General features: G+C 43.0%; 1 protein-coding gene across 1 annotated transcript in view; it reads left to right on the forward strand.

Annotated features, from left to right (window-relative positions):
* Window positions 1-2624: 2624 nt before the first annotated feature.
* The window catches only part of SLC25A26 (solute carrier family 25 member 26), an 85110-nt gene continuing 72257 nt past the window's right edge, over window positions 2625-15477 (forward strand). The window contains exons 1-3 of the mRNA XM_032193851.1: window positions 2625-2759; window positions 4372-4528; window positions 6544-6653. Coding sequence (XP_032049742.1) covers window positions 2727-2759; window positions 4372-4528; window positions 6544-6653 — 300 coding nt within the window. The 5' untranslated portion in view covers window positions 2625-2726. The remainder of the gene's footprint in view (window positions 2760-4371; window positions 4529-6543; window positions 6654-15477) is intronic.

A 15477-nucleotide genomic window follows, 5' to 3' on the forward strand; every position in this document is an offset into this window, starting at 1 on the left:
GCCTTTTTATACATAAATACCCACCAGTGGGAGGATTAATAATGTGAAACGGATTCAAAATGGTGCTTAAGCAGCCCATAAAGAGAGGCCCTATCGGCGGCCCATATTTGTTCCCTATGTTTTGCACAGCACAGAGGATTGTTCTGATGTCGGCAACTCAAAATTCCACATGGGGCATCCATAGACGCAACGTGTTCTTTACCATACTGTGATTAAAGGGATTTTCATCTCTTGCCAAGGCTTTTATGTGCTGCAAAGGTTGGGGGAAGCAGGTGAGGGTGCTGTAGGCCTGGCGGTCATTTTTGCAAGCAGTCCCGCCAGCCTGCAGCCACGGGCAGGGAAGGGCAGAGATGAAAAGGAGCTGAGCAGGTGGATGTTCCTGGGCTGTAGTTTTTAACTAAAGACAGAGTGCTACCGGGGGAGAGGAAATCAAGAAATCCTACAGGCAGGAAGAAAGCGTGTGAAATTATTCAGTGCTTGAAAGTCATGTGGATCAATTGACTGAAAAACTTTGAACTTACGTGTTATAACAGAAACCAGGACCCTACTGAGCAGAAAAGTAGTGAGAGAAAAGCTATCATCAGCTTATATTTTAGGAGACTGGCAGGTTTGAAAGCCCTGGCTGGCCTAGTCATCTGGTAGATTGACTTTGGCAAAATCACCTGACAACCATCTGAACTGTGGGGAAGAAGCATCACGGGGCTATGCCTCAGCCTCCCTAGCTCATCCTTCAGCCCTTGAGCTTCAGAAAGGACGTGAGAAAATGGACTTCTTTCTTTACTCAACTTACTCTGCAAGCTTGGGGGGAGTCCACTGAAGGACTCTGCACAAAGATTAGTGCTTGGCGTGCAGCATTAGGCGGAGCTTCCTCATTTAAGACAGGATGGTGGCTTGGATGAGTAGGAGGTTGTGGCCTCTCTGAGCCAGCTGCAGTTCTTCTGACAGAAGGTGCTAAATAAAAGAGACTGCCACTGAGTGTATTTGAACGCTTTGCATTGAACAATGTGATAAATTCTTGTTATGACCCTAAGCACCTTTACATCAAGAGACCTGGGCACACATGGAAAATAAGGTCTTCTTTCAAGTGCTGCCATCAGTGGATTATGTGGGGATAGCTTTAAAATTATGCTTCATTTACTGCAGACATCTGATTTTTTTTTTCCCCCTTTAATATTGCTCTGAAGTACCTAATCTAATGACAGATGTGGACTTGGAAACACAGGAACTTTCAGGCTTTTGTGTTTATTTAGTCACTTAGCAGAACACCAGCTGGAAATGGTAGATTTTGGATCATTTTTACTTCTACCTAAATAGCAGGGTTCTTTCAGAAAGTCAGGCGCTCTGCTGGGTATTACTTTAATAACTGTTCAGTCCCATGTTCCCTTTATTATAGCTGACACATGTAACTGGCTCCTGTTTCTTCCAGGAATCCAACCCAAAGTTTTCAGGAAGTAATTCCTTGGATAGCAAACTGGCTCTGGTTGGCCCCAAAGCCCTTCCAAGGAATCACAGGTGTTGGAATAAAGGAAGGAAAGCCAGCCATAATGGGGATGAGTGCTAGTAAAGTCAAAGAAGTCCACTTGTTTGATCATGTGCTGATAGGAAAACAGGAGGTGATCCTCAATGAACATAACAAAGACTAAATTAAAATGAAGTACTGATAATACACCACAGCAGAAAAAAATTGTAAATTAGGACCAGAAAACCAAGGTCTACCTTAAAGGAGAGTGAGAAACATAACACATTCAGGTTCTTTCTATATTTGACTGCAGAGCTTTGAGCTTTTCGCTCGAATGAAAATGAAGACAATATGAAGACTATTCTAACCAACATCACATGTCCCTGAGAAATGCAGGTGTTCAGGAAAAACCACTGAGTTGCAGGAGAGCTGTAGTAAGTTTGCTAGAGTTGGCAACTCCATTTTGATGTCAGCCACCGCACTGCTGAGGGCAGATGTTACAGGTCGAGTGCTTCCCACATGCTAACATCCTCAGTGCTCTGCCAAAGAGGTGCTGAGCTGTCTGAAGATGGTCACTGATGCTGCAAATGTGAGGCATCATTGCTTCCTCAGCTTCTGCCTCCAAAGTCTTCCCAAACAAAGCGCTCTCAGCCAAGGAAACCTTGAATTAAAGCCTGCCGATTTGCCTGCTCTGCATGCACTGTCTATAGTGCTTTCTAACATCTACCCCCTTTCCCTCCTCTGGAATCATATTTCCTATAATTTCAAGTGTGGTTTTCTGCTGGGTGAGGATTATGCGAGAGCTCTGTGTCAAAACCCTCTTTGTATCTTTATTTTTATTCACTTTTATTGGATTTTGGTTTCGTTTCCTCAGTCAGTGGTGGGGGGTGAGGGGGGGCACAGAAACACCCCCCAGCTACTCAGGAGTACTCGTGGCCAGAAGAGCGGCAAACACCTCAGATTCCCAAGCAGCACCGCTGCTCGCACGCGACCCATCGCTAATTAATGGCTCATTAATAGTTCATTAATGCTCGGTGGCCGTTACCGAGGCGCTGAAGCCGCTCCCCGCCATGCGCGGCGGGGGCGCATGCGCAGCGGGCCCGGCGCCCTCCTGACCGCGGCGCGGGGACCCCAAGATGGCCGCGCCCATGCGGGGCTAGGCCCTTGCGGGGACCTGGGCCCGGTTCCCTTTCCCCTAAGGCCGGGCAGGGCAGGGTCGGGCCGGGCGGTGCTGCCCCGTGCCGGGTTGTGCCGCCGCCCCCCGCACATGGAGCCGCGGGAGTCGTGGGCGGCCCTGGCGGTGAGTGCGGGGGCCGAGGCCTGCCCGTTGCCATGGCGACGCGGGGGCCGCGGCCTAGGCCCGAGCTGGGCCTTGGGAGGGACCCGAGGGGGACACAGGGCGCGGGGGGCCTGGCCTGGGGGTGCGGGGGGGTGCAGGGTGCTCCCTGTGTCCCCGGGCCGGGCAGCGCTTGGTCACGCTGGGTGCTGTTAATTGGGGTCTGGTTCCATGTAAGGGCAGTGGGGTGCCTGCTGTGGGGTGTCCCCAGCTCCTTGTAAGGCCAATGTGACTGACAGCCAGGGGATGAAGTTATTTTGGTTGTCTTTTTGCCTAAAATCATTTCTGTTCTGCTGCAGTTATAAGCACGCCGATATTGGCACCCGCTGGCAGGTGCGCCCTTCGCTGCTTCGTGCATTTAAATGGCGTTAAGATGCAGGAGTTTGCAAAGTAAAGAAGCAATTAGTAACTTTTGATTCATGCTTTAGCAGATGGCTCGGTTAAATCTGATTAAATCTGATCAATGCTATTTTGAGCAGATAAGGATTTTGATGAAAAAGAGTGAAGAAAAATCAATGCATGCAAAATAGCCAAACAGATTAAAAGAGTAATTAACTTATTGATTAAAACTCCAGTAGTAGCGACTCAACACCTCTCTGAATCCTCTGTTGGCACTGGAAAAAAAAATCAGAGTAACACAGGAGAAAGTGATTTGCTTTCAGACTGAGTTAAAAACTTGTGATAGTTTCTTGCCTGCTGTCTATATGCAGTAGATTTCTGCAAAGTGTGTCTTGTTCTGAACAACAATGAATAAATAATATCGTATAATGGATTATCACTAAATATTTTTTCCTTTTTATTTTTTTTTCCTTTTTTTCGGTTTATTTCAATCCCTTCTTGCTGTTGGCAAGTAATTATTTTCTACAAATCAGCCACATTCTGGGGAAACCTAAAACCAAAGTCACCTAGAAACACAGACGCTGAGAAAACTTGAACTTTAGTTGAAACTATTTTGGGGGGAGTAGTATTAGGAATTGCTTTAGAGAAAAAAAAAAAAAAAAAGAAAACCTTCCACTTTTCCTTATGGCTTTGGAAAAATTGCCTTCATATATATTATTTTTTTCTATGTGCTCACATCAACAACAACAAAAAGGTTTTGCTTTAGGCTTTGTTCAACAAAGGAAAAGGGTGGGCAGGAACACTATAAGTACGAAGTTTGCTAGGAAATGTGAGTGTGCTTTCTAGAGATACTTACGGGGAAGCAGAATTGCTTCTGTCCTCCCTGATCTTATCACACAGCTTCCTAGGGGTATTGGTGGTTCTGTGCTGTGGCATTTTGATAAGTGACATTGGCTGTCTTGCTTTTAGGTGTGGTAGATAAGCGCTGCTTTGCTTTGCTTGTACTCTGCAACATAATGAGATTATTTTGAAAACACCTTTAAATGGTTTAAAGGTTGTAATCTCTCATTATAGCTATAGAAGTTAAGGAGATCTGTGTGGGACTATCAATTTATAATTTGATCTCAGAAAGGATACTTTTGGTAGAGCTTTGGCTTAGGCATGTCTCGGATGCTCACATAAGCACCACAGCTTCACGCCCGTGAATGTTAATGCACTTTGTGATTTTATCTTGAAGGCTGGCGGAGTTGCTGGTGTCTGTGTCGACTTGATCCTTTTTCCTCTGGACACTGTCAAAACCAGACTGCAAAGTCCCCAAGGATTTTGGAAGGCTGGTGGCTTTCGTGGCATCTATGCTGGTGTTCCCTCCACTGCTATAGGATCCTTTCCAAATGGTAAATCTTGGTCGGATTGTGCTTTATCTTCCCTTAAGTGGGTATTAGGTAGCACAGGACATTCATGTCAGTGGCTTCCTCTCCTGCAGGTGACAGTTTGGATTCTGTGGGACAATGTCCAGCTGTGAAAACAGTGTCTAGGGTTGTATGACACTGAACAAAATCTCTGAGCACGCTTGGAGTAAAGGCTGCTGTGCACTTACTCTGTTCTTGTGTTTTGTCCTTAGTGCCGTATTTCAGCTGGGAACTTGCCTGAACAGGAACGTTTGCAAACATGCAGCTCGTATCTGAGGTTTTCATTGTGGGTTAATTCCTCCAGTTCATCTCCAAGCTGTAGGGAACTTCTCTGAAAGCTTTGGCAAAGAACAGTCCCCTGTCAGCGGGACCTGGAGGCTGTGTTTGTGCTTAAAGAAGCCTGTCCTGGTGTTGCAGGCAGCGTACGTCTCTAATGTGGGTGCGGTTTGGTGCCCTTTTCCAGTGTGTTTTTACTCTCTTAAACATCTGCATGAATCCTGCTATTGTAAGCATCATTCTGTGGTGGGAGCAGTGCATAAGTGATTGGCGTAGCCCAGCAGTGCAAACCTATCTTAAATAAACGACCTGCAAAGGTTAACAAGTGGGCAAGTAGCTGCTGATGTTAAATGTTCCGTGCATGGCCCTTACTCTTTGGAAGTGTTCCTGGATATGCCGTATGAGCCACTTCTTACTGAATTGGGGCACCCAAGGCATTTCCAGGTGCCAAAGAGGACTCAAGTCCTGCTTGCCCTGGATGCTTTTGTTATGATCCGGCCTTCCATGGTGATGGAAATGAATCAGAAAGTGCTTGAGCACTGGAGGTCTTTGAACTGAATGTCCTGGGGATGTTCTGCACATCTTTTCCTCCCTGAGAAACAGCTACAAATCACTTAACAAGAAAAGGCATCAGGAATACTTTTGAAACTGCAACATTAAAAAAAAAAAATTAATACTTCTCCCTGCAGAGAATAGGCATCTAAAAATCCTAATGCCTTTGTCCATTTTGTCTTTGTAGGGAAGGAAAAAAAAAAACACCAAGCCTCTGCTGTCAGTAATAAATGTTAGGAGAACTTTGCTGACAAATCCCCTTACACCTTCAGATGTTTGATGTCCTTCATAAGATGATACAAAAAATTCAGTTCTTTATCTTGTCTGCTTGGTTATCTCCTTTTGAGGTGATAAGCATCTTTTGATTAGCAGAAGGCAATTCACGTAGTCCTTCTTTACAATTAAAATCCGTTCCCCCGCAAGACATGTCAGTTTTTTTCAAGATTTACATCTTCAAAATCTGAACTGTGTTTTTATCTTTCCAGCATATGACTTAAAACTGAAATTATTGTTAGGAGAAGAAGTAACCCTTAAGGTGCAAGTACCTTTGCAGTTGACTTGCAGTGAATAAGTGCACTTTTTCTTGTTATGTTCAGTTTCATTTTCTGTGTTTCTTGTCCACTGGAACTTCAGAAGAATTTCTTTTTGGAGCTAAAGTGTAAAATGTTGAACTAGGAAGAAGTTACTGATAACTGCCACTGAAATGGTTTTGCAGATTGCCGTGTAGCAGGTTTGTATCAATTATTTTGATTATTTTTGCTTCTTTATTTAAGGTCACCTGTCCAATTCAACTGGGACAGAACAGCGTCATTTCTACGTTCCCCTCCACATGTATGAAAGATTAGGGTTTTTTCAAAACCTGTTGGACAGTCAGGACTCATTAACATCTCCTTCCTTATCTCTAAACTAGTGCTGCCTGAAGCCTTGGCACCTTTGGTGTCAGTGGGAGGTGTGCCCACTAGGATCATAAACTGCTGAAGAGATTTACCTACAGATTGTTTTCCTACAGTGTTAGAGTTTTGGGGCAATAATTTTTCTTTTTTCAAATGTGTTTTTAGAATAATAGGTGACAGAATCCACCTCTAAATGTTCTAGTTCTATGTTCTAGGGCTAGTTCTATGATGAAAGAATGGAGGGACGGTTAAATGACTGAATGTATGCTTGAATTTCAGCTGCTGCGTTTTTTATTACCTATGAGAATGTGAAATCTGTGCTGCCCCACGGCTCTGCATCATACTTGACTCCAGTAACACACATGGTGGCTGCCTCCTTCGGGGAAGTGGTAAGAAAGAGCTTTATATGTTGTGCCTCTGAGGAAGGAGAAGAAACCATTCCATTACAGAACTCATATTTGGTGTCATGTCTTTTCTGACTGCTGCCCATATATGCACTTGACAGTTCTTATAATAATACTTATTTTTTTAATGATGTGCTGATATTTGTCAGGATTCTTTCCAAGTGTATAAATGAGTTCTTAGGCTGAGCTTGCTAAGTCAGTAGGAACTGTGCATTGCTCTGACATATGAATCCACCTTCACACTGTAGTGGTTGTGTGTCTACATTAACTTTCAAGAAGGCTTTTCTTGCATTTACAGCCTTTCAGCATCAGGTGGTGTAGTCACAGAAATTATTTTTATTTTTAAAAGGTTTTTATATACAACACAACTGTCTTAAGGTAGTAAATCAGGTGGGTGCCACCATCTGAAACCCATGCAGCTTAGGTGGTAAAAGCCTGTATTCACTAATTAATATTAATTTTTCTCCTCTTCCCTGAATGCATTCATAACCAACACCATTTCCTGTAAGAGAGCGTCATGCTGATGAAAAGACTTTCTAGTGTTTATAAACAGAATCTGGGATAGGGCAACTGGCAGCTGTATAACTTCACTTACAGACTAATGTATAACACAGAATCACAGAATAATCTAGTTTGGAATAGTCCTGCAAGATCAGAGTCCAACCTCTGACCTAACACTAAGCAGTCCTCCACTAAACCATATCACTGAGCTCTACGTCTAAACGTCTTAAAGATCTCCAGGGATGGTGACTGAACTACTTCCCTGGGCACTTTTCTGACAAAGCCTGTGTCATGGGTAGGTAATGATTTTTTTCCTTGGAATGGGCACCTTTTAGTGACAGTTTTTCATAGTTTCTCTGCTAGCAGTAGCCCTTAGGTTCGTGTATTGGTTGGGTTATTGCAGGATAAAAAGTGAATAATGAAAATCATGTCTGTATACAAGTTTTTTTTAAATGTTTTTCCACCCACTCCTTGGAAAAGTTGCTGTGCTTTTTATCCTTTAAATTCTAATTACTTTGTTTATAGCAGGATCTGGAGCTGCAAGTAACAACTTGTTTTGCCAAGGTTCAAACAGTACTGAGAATAATTGAGACCAAGTTCTATTGAACACCTTAGATGATCAATAAGACAGGTCACCAGAAAAGCTTTTCTTTTTTTTTTTTTTTTTTTTTTTTTTTTGATACCTAGGTTGCCCTTCCCTTCTTAACAGCGTGGGCTTTGTAGAATTTAGTAGTGGGTGGAAGTAGTTTTTTGTTTGTTTGCAACTTACAGTATCCAAACAAATAAAGAAGAATCATTTAGGTTGGAAAAGAATTCTAAGATCATCAAGTCCAACCATTACCCGAGCGAGCAATGTTAAACTATTGGACTGAAATAATAAAATACTTCTGCCCTCTTGACTTTCCAATATGGTATATTTAGGCTATTTCTTATCTTATACTGACCACTCTTTTGATATATATTTTCTTATTTTTTTAATTGCTTTTATGATTTTTTTATTTATTTTCATTATTTTATGTATTTTTTTGTAGAGAGGAGGGAAAAGTTTTCAATACTAAAGTAATGTCAAGGGTACATTTAAAAGTGACTTTATATTCCAGATTAATATCCTAAAAGTATTTTCATCACCAACATGCCATGTCAGGATGACTAGACAGCATGAAGAGCCACAGAGCTGAAAGTTCAGCTCTGGGAAGGGGTAGTATGGGACAGAAAGTGGAAATAACTTCCTGCCTAAATAGTCGGCAGCAAGTGTTGAAAAAGAACGCTTTTTGATGTGATCAGTCACTGACCAGAGCTTTCATCCTACCTGATCCGGACACAAACTTGTCTATTGGCAGATATCAGAGATGCTTTATCCACACTGTTTCACGATCCAGGCCTAGAAGCTGCCTTTCCTTTGCAGTAAAATTCACAGACCAGCTTGAATATTACATTTAAAAAACCTAATTCTGAGGTTGCTTGCAAACAAAAAGAGCAGAGCTGCTTTGGGTTAGCTGAATCCAACATTTTCCACGTTCAGCAAAGTCCATCTTTCTCTAGATGTCCCTCTTGTTTTTAACTGCGGGGTTGGAACTGTGCCTTGGCAGTGGTCAGGTCTGGGTGTTCAGCTGTAAACAGTCCGCTGCTGTGGCTGCCAGCGCTGTCCCCTCCTTGTTCCTGCTTTTGTCACACTGGGTGTTTCCTGGCTGCAGTGATGAGGTGGGGTGTGGGCTGCCTCCCCACAGGTCAAGGGGAGGGCAGCGGGCTATACAAAATTAATATTTCTGGCTCTTTTGCAACTTAAACTCAGCCTGTGATACGGGGCAGAAAAACGGTTTGTGTCTTTGGTTCCATATTTTGCTTTTAACTGAGGTTTGTAATCTCTCAGGAAGCTCGCTGCTTTCCCTCCTTTGCGCGTAGCTGTGTATTTATGCTCCTCTGAGTGGCTTGGTCCCAGGCTGCAAGGAGTGCAGATGGAGCTGTGCCATTTTGCCTTAGCTCTGCGATGCCTTGCTGTTATATCAGACTGGCATAGCTGCCTCCCCTGGGAAGCAGTTCAGCTATTCTTGCTCTCCGTGGTTTCAGCTTTGATTCCCAAGTAATTTTTATTCTTCTGTGGAAATGATACTTATCAGACTGAATGGGACTGAGACAGTGAACTTAATTTACCATACCAAGCACATGGAGATAGGTGAATGCAGCATACCCCTCCTGTAGTATAATCATAGGCAGGAGTAGATAGAAGATGGTAGATTTAGGGCTGGGTGGGATACGTTTGTGTTGCCTCCTCAGGCGGATTCTTCTTGATCTTGATTAGAGTCTGCACTGTTAGCTTATGATGTTTAACTTCAGGCAGTGCACAGACTTTATTTCTATGGAAATCATACAAAGGCTGTTAGAGGTTCTTCACCACGGCAGTGCATAGCTCTGAAATTCCTTGTTTGCTTGGAACATCACGGAACAGGTGCCTTAAGCTTCCCTACTGCTGTTTCAGAATCAAGCAAAATGATGATTGGGCTTATGAAGAGGTACCGGTGTTCTGTTATAAAATCCCCTGAAAAATTCTCTCTTCTTTTGCGAGTGGGTTATTTATAGTATACCTCCTCTGCTTGTGAGTATTCTGCAAGAAAACCACAACTGGGTAATTGAATCAGCAGCAGCCAGAGAAAGGTCGGCTACAGCTGACTCCTGTGCGTGATTACAGAACCTGCTGCCTGACTGTTCCAAGGTGGTCTGTGTTTGTGTGATCCTTACAACTCAGGCAGGCACTGCTTTCGTTTTTTTTTTTTCAAACTGAGATGCTGCATAGTTAAATGAGTTGTTCAGGGCTGTCTTTATCAGTGCCTCGTGTGCTTGGCTCTTGCTGCCCTAAGGCCAGAGAAATGTGTGGTGATAGCCTTGAAATGGCAATCTGACTTTATGGTGTGGAAACTGTGATGTTGTCACAACCATTTCTCAGCCAATAAGATTTTGCTTTTTGCTAGCTTTTCTTCTTCTCTTGGTGTGCTGAGAGAAATAAACCGTAAAATATTGAGGCAGGGACTTAGAGATTTGCTACAGCGAATCTGTAATAAAAATAGCACTAAGCAAGATCTTCTTACACTTGTTTTTTTTAATAAAGTCTTAACAGATCAATCAAGATATATAAACTCTTCCAAATTGCATCAGACTGAAAGTTATAATTATAGTTTTATTGATTAGTCATTACGTTTTAATCAAGGTATAACCACTGGGACTATTATTTTGTCAGTTGTTTTTGTTGAATACATACTTTCCCTCTTTTGTATACTTTAATAATTACTTTGATATACATTGCTTTTAAATGTAAAATAATAAGCCAAAGGCTCGGTCGTGTTAGGATTCCCAAGACATCTGTTTGCGTTTCCAAGCTGTCTTTTTGCAAAACTGAAATTTGGATTTAGATCGAGAAACTGGGGTTGAATTTCCAGGTTTGCTGCTCATTTACTGGTGAGCATAGATGAGTTGGCTGCATTCTTGTGCATTAATAAAATGTGCTAAGCCTAAAGGTATGTTAACGCTGACTAATCTGCTTTGAATGTGCCCAGCTAAAAATGATAAAATAGGTAAAAGCAGAAAAATGAAAATGCTGCATCAAAATATGGTAAAATATATGAGAGAAATTGGTTAAATGGGAGCTCTTTGGTTTTTGTAACAGCCACTCTTCCCTACTGCTTACAGCCTGTGTAAATTCATGGGGAACAGTCCCCTGGAGCTGGCTTGGTCCAGTTACTCAGTTACAGGCTGAGGAATAAAACCAAGCAGTGAAGGGGCAGTGATTGTAGTGTTTTGTTTTTTGTTTGTTTGGTTGGTTTTGTTCCTTTTATACTTTATAATTTAGGAGCGTAACCTCATCTTCAGGGGTAGGATTTTTTACAAAAAAAAAAAAAAGTACACGTATCATCTGACCCTGTTAAACGTAATTATTTTTCCTATAACTGAATCTTGCTGTATAGTGACCCCAAATATCCCATAATACAAGAAAAAAATACCAAGACAGAGCCCAAACCTTAGAGGACAGCTATGCAGCATATCATTTCATCTCATCAAGGAAGAGTGAAGGTTGAAGAACACATGAGTTACCGAAGGGAGAAAAAACCTCTTAGCGTACCACTTGCCTAACTGTGAAATTTGGGGGTAGGAAACACACTTACTGCATCCAGGGCTTTGGAATTTTTCATCTTGACTCGGCATTGCCCTGCATGTTTAGTCTGCCTGTATCTTTACGGTGAGCTGCCAAATGCGCTTGGAAAACATGATATCATAGGGGGTGGAAAGGAAAACCAGATGTTCGCAAATTTTACTTTTCATATTCTAAGGCGGTGTAAGGAACCCTGAGGTGAAGCAGTGTTTTTAACCTCCCAGCGCCCGCTTTTAGAGTAGCAGGCTGCTTGTTGTAGATAGAGTTGATGGAGTTTGTAACTGCTTTTAGCTGTGGTGTAATGTGGCAGTATACACTATTAATTGCAAGAAACCTTGGTAATGAGAAGTTGCGCTCTGCCCCCACTGCTGCCACCATCCTGTAAGTGTGGTTTTATAGGGCAAATTTAAGATTGTCCCAGTTCGGCTGATGAGGTTTCCTTCAGGAGTGCCAAAGTGCTTGGATTCAGCACAGTTAATTTTACATCCTGCTGGCTTTCCATGGAGGTGAGAATAAAGTCATTTGGATCACGTTCTAGCAAAGCTAGCTGACAACAGCCTTTTCCATCTAATATTTAGATATTGTTATGGTTACAATCTTTGCTTTGCAAGATATTCAGTGAAAGTTTAGGGCTGTTGCCTGTAAATACCAGGTCTACCCTTACCATTTTTCTGACCTTTTATTTTGGATGGGGCTTTTTTGATAGCTTTGTCATTGTTCCTGCTCTGTAGGAAAGCAAACGGCCTGACTTCTAGCTTCATTGTGCAAGCAAATGTGGGGGAAGGACTTAAGACCAGGATGGGAGGTCGATGTCCCATTCTTTTGGCAGCGAGCATTAAGGTGCTGCTCTGCAAGTAGATTGCTGAAGTTACTGAGCTGCTTTTGTCCTTGTGTACGTTTCCAGAGTACTTCAGGAGAACAGTGCTGGAGATGTGCTGACACTGCGGTGCTGTGAGATCCCAGGCTGCTCGCAGGAGGGTGATGTCTTCACAGGACGCAGCAGCACGCGACAGAAAGCAGCTCAGATCCTGGAGGCTTCCCAGTCGTATCAGAGATGCTGTGCCTGCGTTAATTTGCTTGTTAATTTTGAAGCAGATGTAGGCACGATACTTTTTAAGCTCCTCAGCTGGCTTGTTTTCATCCTTCTTCAGTGTCTGTGCACTGCGCTCCCTTGAGTCATATAATTCTGGACAAGCTTTCAGGTGTAGAAAGGCGTTTCTGGTCTGGCTCCAAAAATGCTGAAACTTGGGCTATCCACCAGGCTTTGCTGGAGCATGAACCTCGCAGGAGAAGATGGAGAGCTGAGCTGTGGTCTTCTGAGACAGCTCTGACGTTGAGGTAGGGACTGCTCCCTCCAAGAGTGATAGGCTTGGCTGGCTTCAACAACAAGCATTTTGGCACAGCCTCACACTTAACTGTTTTTCCAGAATTGAGAAATGAGGGATGTGGAATACATTTGAAACAAAATGGCCAGAAGTTTGTGGCTTTACTGGGGTGCGGGGACGAGAATGGCTGACTTGTCATACTCCACCTAACTAAACGAAGTAACGGGAGAAATGCACTTAGGAGAGCAGGAACTGAAACCTAGACATGCAGCTGGGCATTCAGTTTACCACCTCATCTTGGCTTAAATAAGTAGGCAGGTGGTATGGCATTGTCACTTCATGTTGCTCCAATCGGCAAGGCGAGAACAGGTATTTCAAGGTGAAATTCCACCCTCACTTGTGTTTTGCAGCTTGTTGCCACTTAAGATACCTGTGTGATAAGAGCAAAGTGTGTGGTTCATCTGTGATTGGCATCGGACCCTCAATATTAATAACTTGGAATTTTTTTTTATCTGCTGTTGGGATGTGTCAAATAGAAAGGCTTCGTAATGCAGGAGTGAGCTTTCTGGGGAATTCAGCTAGCTTTTGCTACTCGTCCGAACTTGTTTCTTGGGAGAAGCAAGTCCAAATGCAAGCAAGTTTACAGTTCACAAATCGCAATTTTGTAGAGTGACATTTTGAGTGTACTTTTCATTCAATTAAAAAAGAAGGGAAGTGAGTGTTTTGTATTTTAGGCTTCCTTCTGAAAAAAAAAAAAAAAAGGATGCATTTAAACGTGTTGTTGTTTGTCTCTCTCTGTCCACGTATCGGCCCCTTCTTCCCTCTGCTGTGGCAGTGTCTTTCAAAACTGTTAACTAGTTTGAATATAATAGAACAGCAGCAATTTCTAGAAGTGTATTAGTATGGATTCCATTAGAGTAGCTGGCTAGATCAGAGAGGAGAGTTGCTATTAATGCCTGTTCTGAGGAGAAGACTGAGGCTTGAGCCAGGCAGATCCACAAAGAGTAATGTCATGAAAGCATCCCCAGCAGGATAATTGGTTTGGGCTTTGCAGCACTGTAAGCCCTAGAAGACCGGCTTGCAGGAGTCAAATTTAACAGAGATGAAACAACCACTCACGTCAGACGTGGAGTTAAGGTTTTAGCTGTTTGAGACTCCAAAAACTAACATGTTGGAAGATGTTGCTTTTCAGTTCAACAGGCAAGTTGGACACTCTCGGGAGAGTTGCACCTAATCAACAATTATCTGCTGGAGCAAAGAGGCTATTTAGCACTTAATGCGTCTAGACTTTGGGGTAATGGCTTTGAATTTTTAACTATCCTTTTTCTAAGAACCGAACTAAGACACGAACAAAATTGTTTAAAAATGAAAAGCTCCATTTTCTGCTTTGCCTTCAGTCTCCCAGCCAGCGTAGTACAGGCTGGCAGACCATAATATTCAAAGTATTATCCTAAGTTTGACTGTAATCAGTGTCTGACAGGACTCCTTCCACAGTTCGTGTGTGTTTTGTGGTTTTATTTTCAGTGATCAGGGCCTGTCATTTTGGGTCTGTGTCTCTGTGCTGTCTGTATCTGGATGCACACAGGCAGTGAGCAGGGGAATGTGCCGACCCTGGCAAGACGAGCAGCGGCGGGGAGTGCAGCAAGGTATGTGGTCTCCTGAATTAATCACGATGGGTTTTAAGATACTTGTAAATTAACCTAGGTGAGGCCAGGTCTGCTGTACAGCTGCTGCAGAACCTTTGCCAAGCCCGTATGCAGAAGCGTAGCTGAGCAGTGGCTGGAAGCTGGTTGTGAATGTGAGACTGGTGCCATTAAGAGCTAGGGGAGAAGGAGTGCAGTTAGTGGACGGAAACCCAAAGCTGCAGCTGGAAATTGGTTGTAAATAGAGACAAATAGAGGCATGATTCATAACTGCTGCCAACAAATTCATCATACAATTACAGACTGAAACAGCAAAATAAGAACTGTCGAGCACCTAGCCAGCCACCCACGCTGATCTTTTTTTTTTTGTATGCTCCGTATTAACTCCATGTATTACCTCTTCTTCGTCAGCTGGCCTTCCTAGATCACTTCATGTTACCAGTTCAGGTCAGGACTTAAAGGACATGCTGTTTCTCCTTACAGAGTAGAAACTGGAAGGTTGTCATCTCTTTGCTGGGCCTCACCATCCCAGGGCTCATACTCAGCTGATTTAAAAATATTTGTAGCTCGAAGTACATGACTGTAAAGGAAAATTAACTTGGCTTAAAGAGTATGCATGAGAAATAAATAATTTAAAACGATTTCCTGGCTTGCAACTTATTCTGCCAGACTCAGCTTTGGAAAGGACTGAGGGAGCTTAAAATAAGGGACGTTTATTCCAGTGTAAGGTTCTGTACAGGGTTTGTCAGCTATTTCTGAACAGCTCCATATGTGAACCAGCCCGTAATTCTTCAGGGGAGAAGGCTGTAGGAAAGACTAAGGGATCAATTAGAGGAAAATACTTGATAAAATACAATGTAGTTGAAATTTCCATGTTCTGGGCCAGCGTATCCCCAAGAGCCTGAGCAAGCTGTAAAATACTAGTCATCTTTCAACAGGAGACTTAATGTGTTTTCAGAAAATATTGCCTGTGTTCTCTTGCCTGGAATCTCATTAACGTTTGTCCTCCTGTAACACAGCCTGACCCCTCTTGGCTCTCTGGAAACAGTTTTGTGCTGGATGGGATGCACCACACTGCTGTGGAAGGGAACTTTTGCTGAAAGAACCGTTTGGCTGGTGGATGTAATTAGTTTAAGTCTTTTAAAATAGATTTAGCAGGCTCACGGTGGTGAAAGTGTTGCTAGGATAGGTTGGGTCAT

The sequence above is a fragment of the Aythya fuligula genome, chromosome 10 (assembly GCF_009819795.1).
Source record: "Aythya fuligula isolate bAytFul2 chromosome 10, bAytFul2.pri, whole genome shotgun sequence".
NCBI classification, from domain to species: Eukaryota; Metazoa; Chordata; class Aves; order Anseriformes; family Anatidae; genus Aythya; species Aythya fuligula.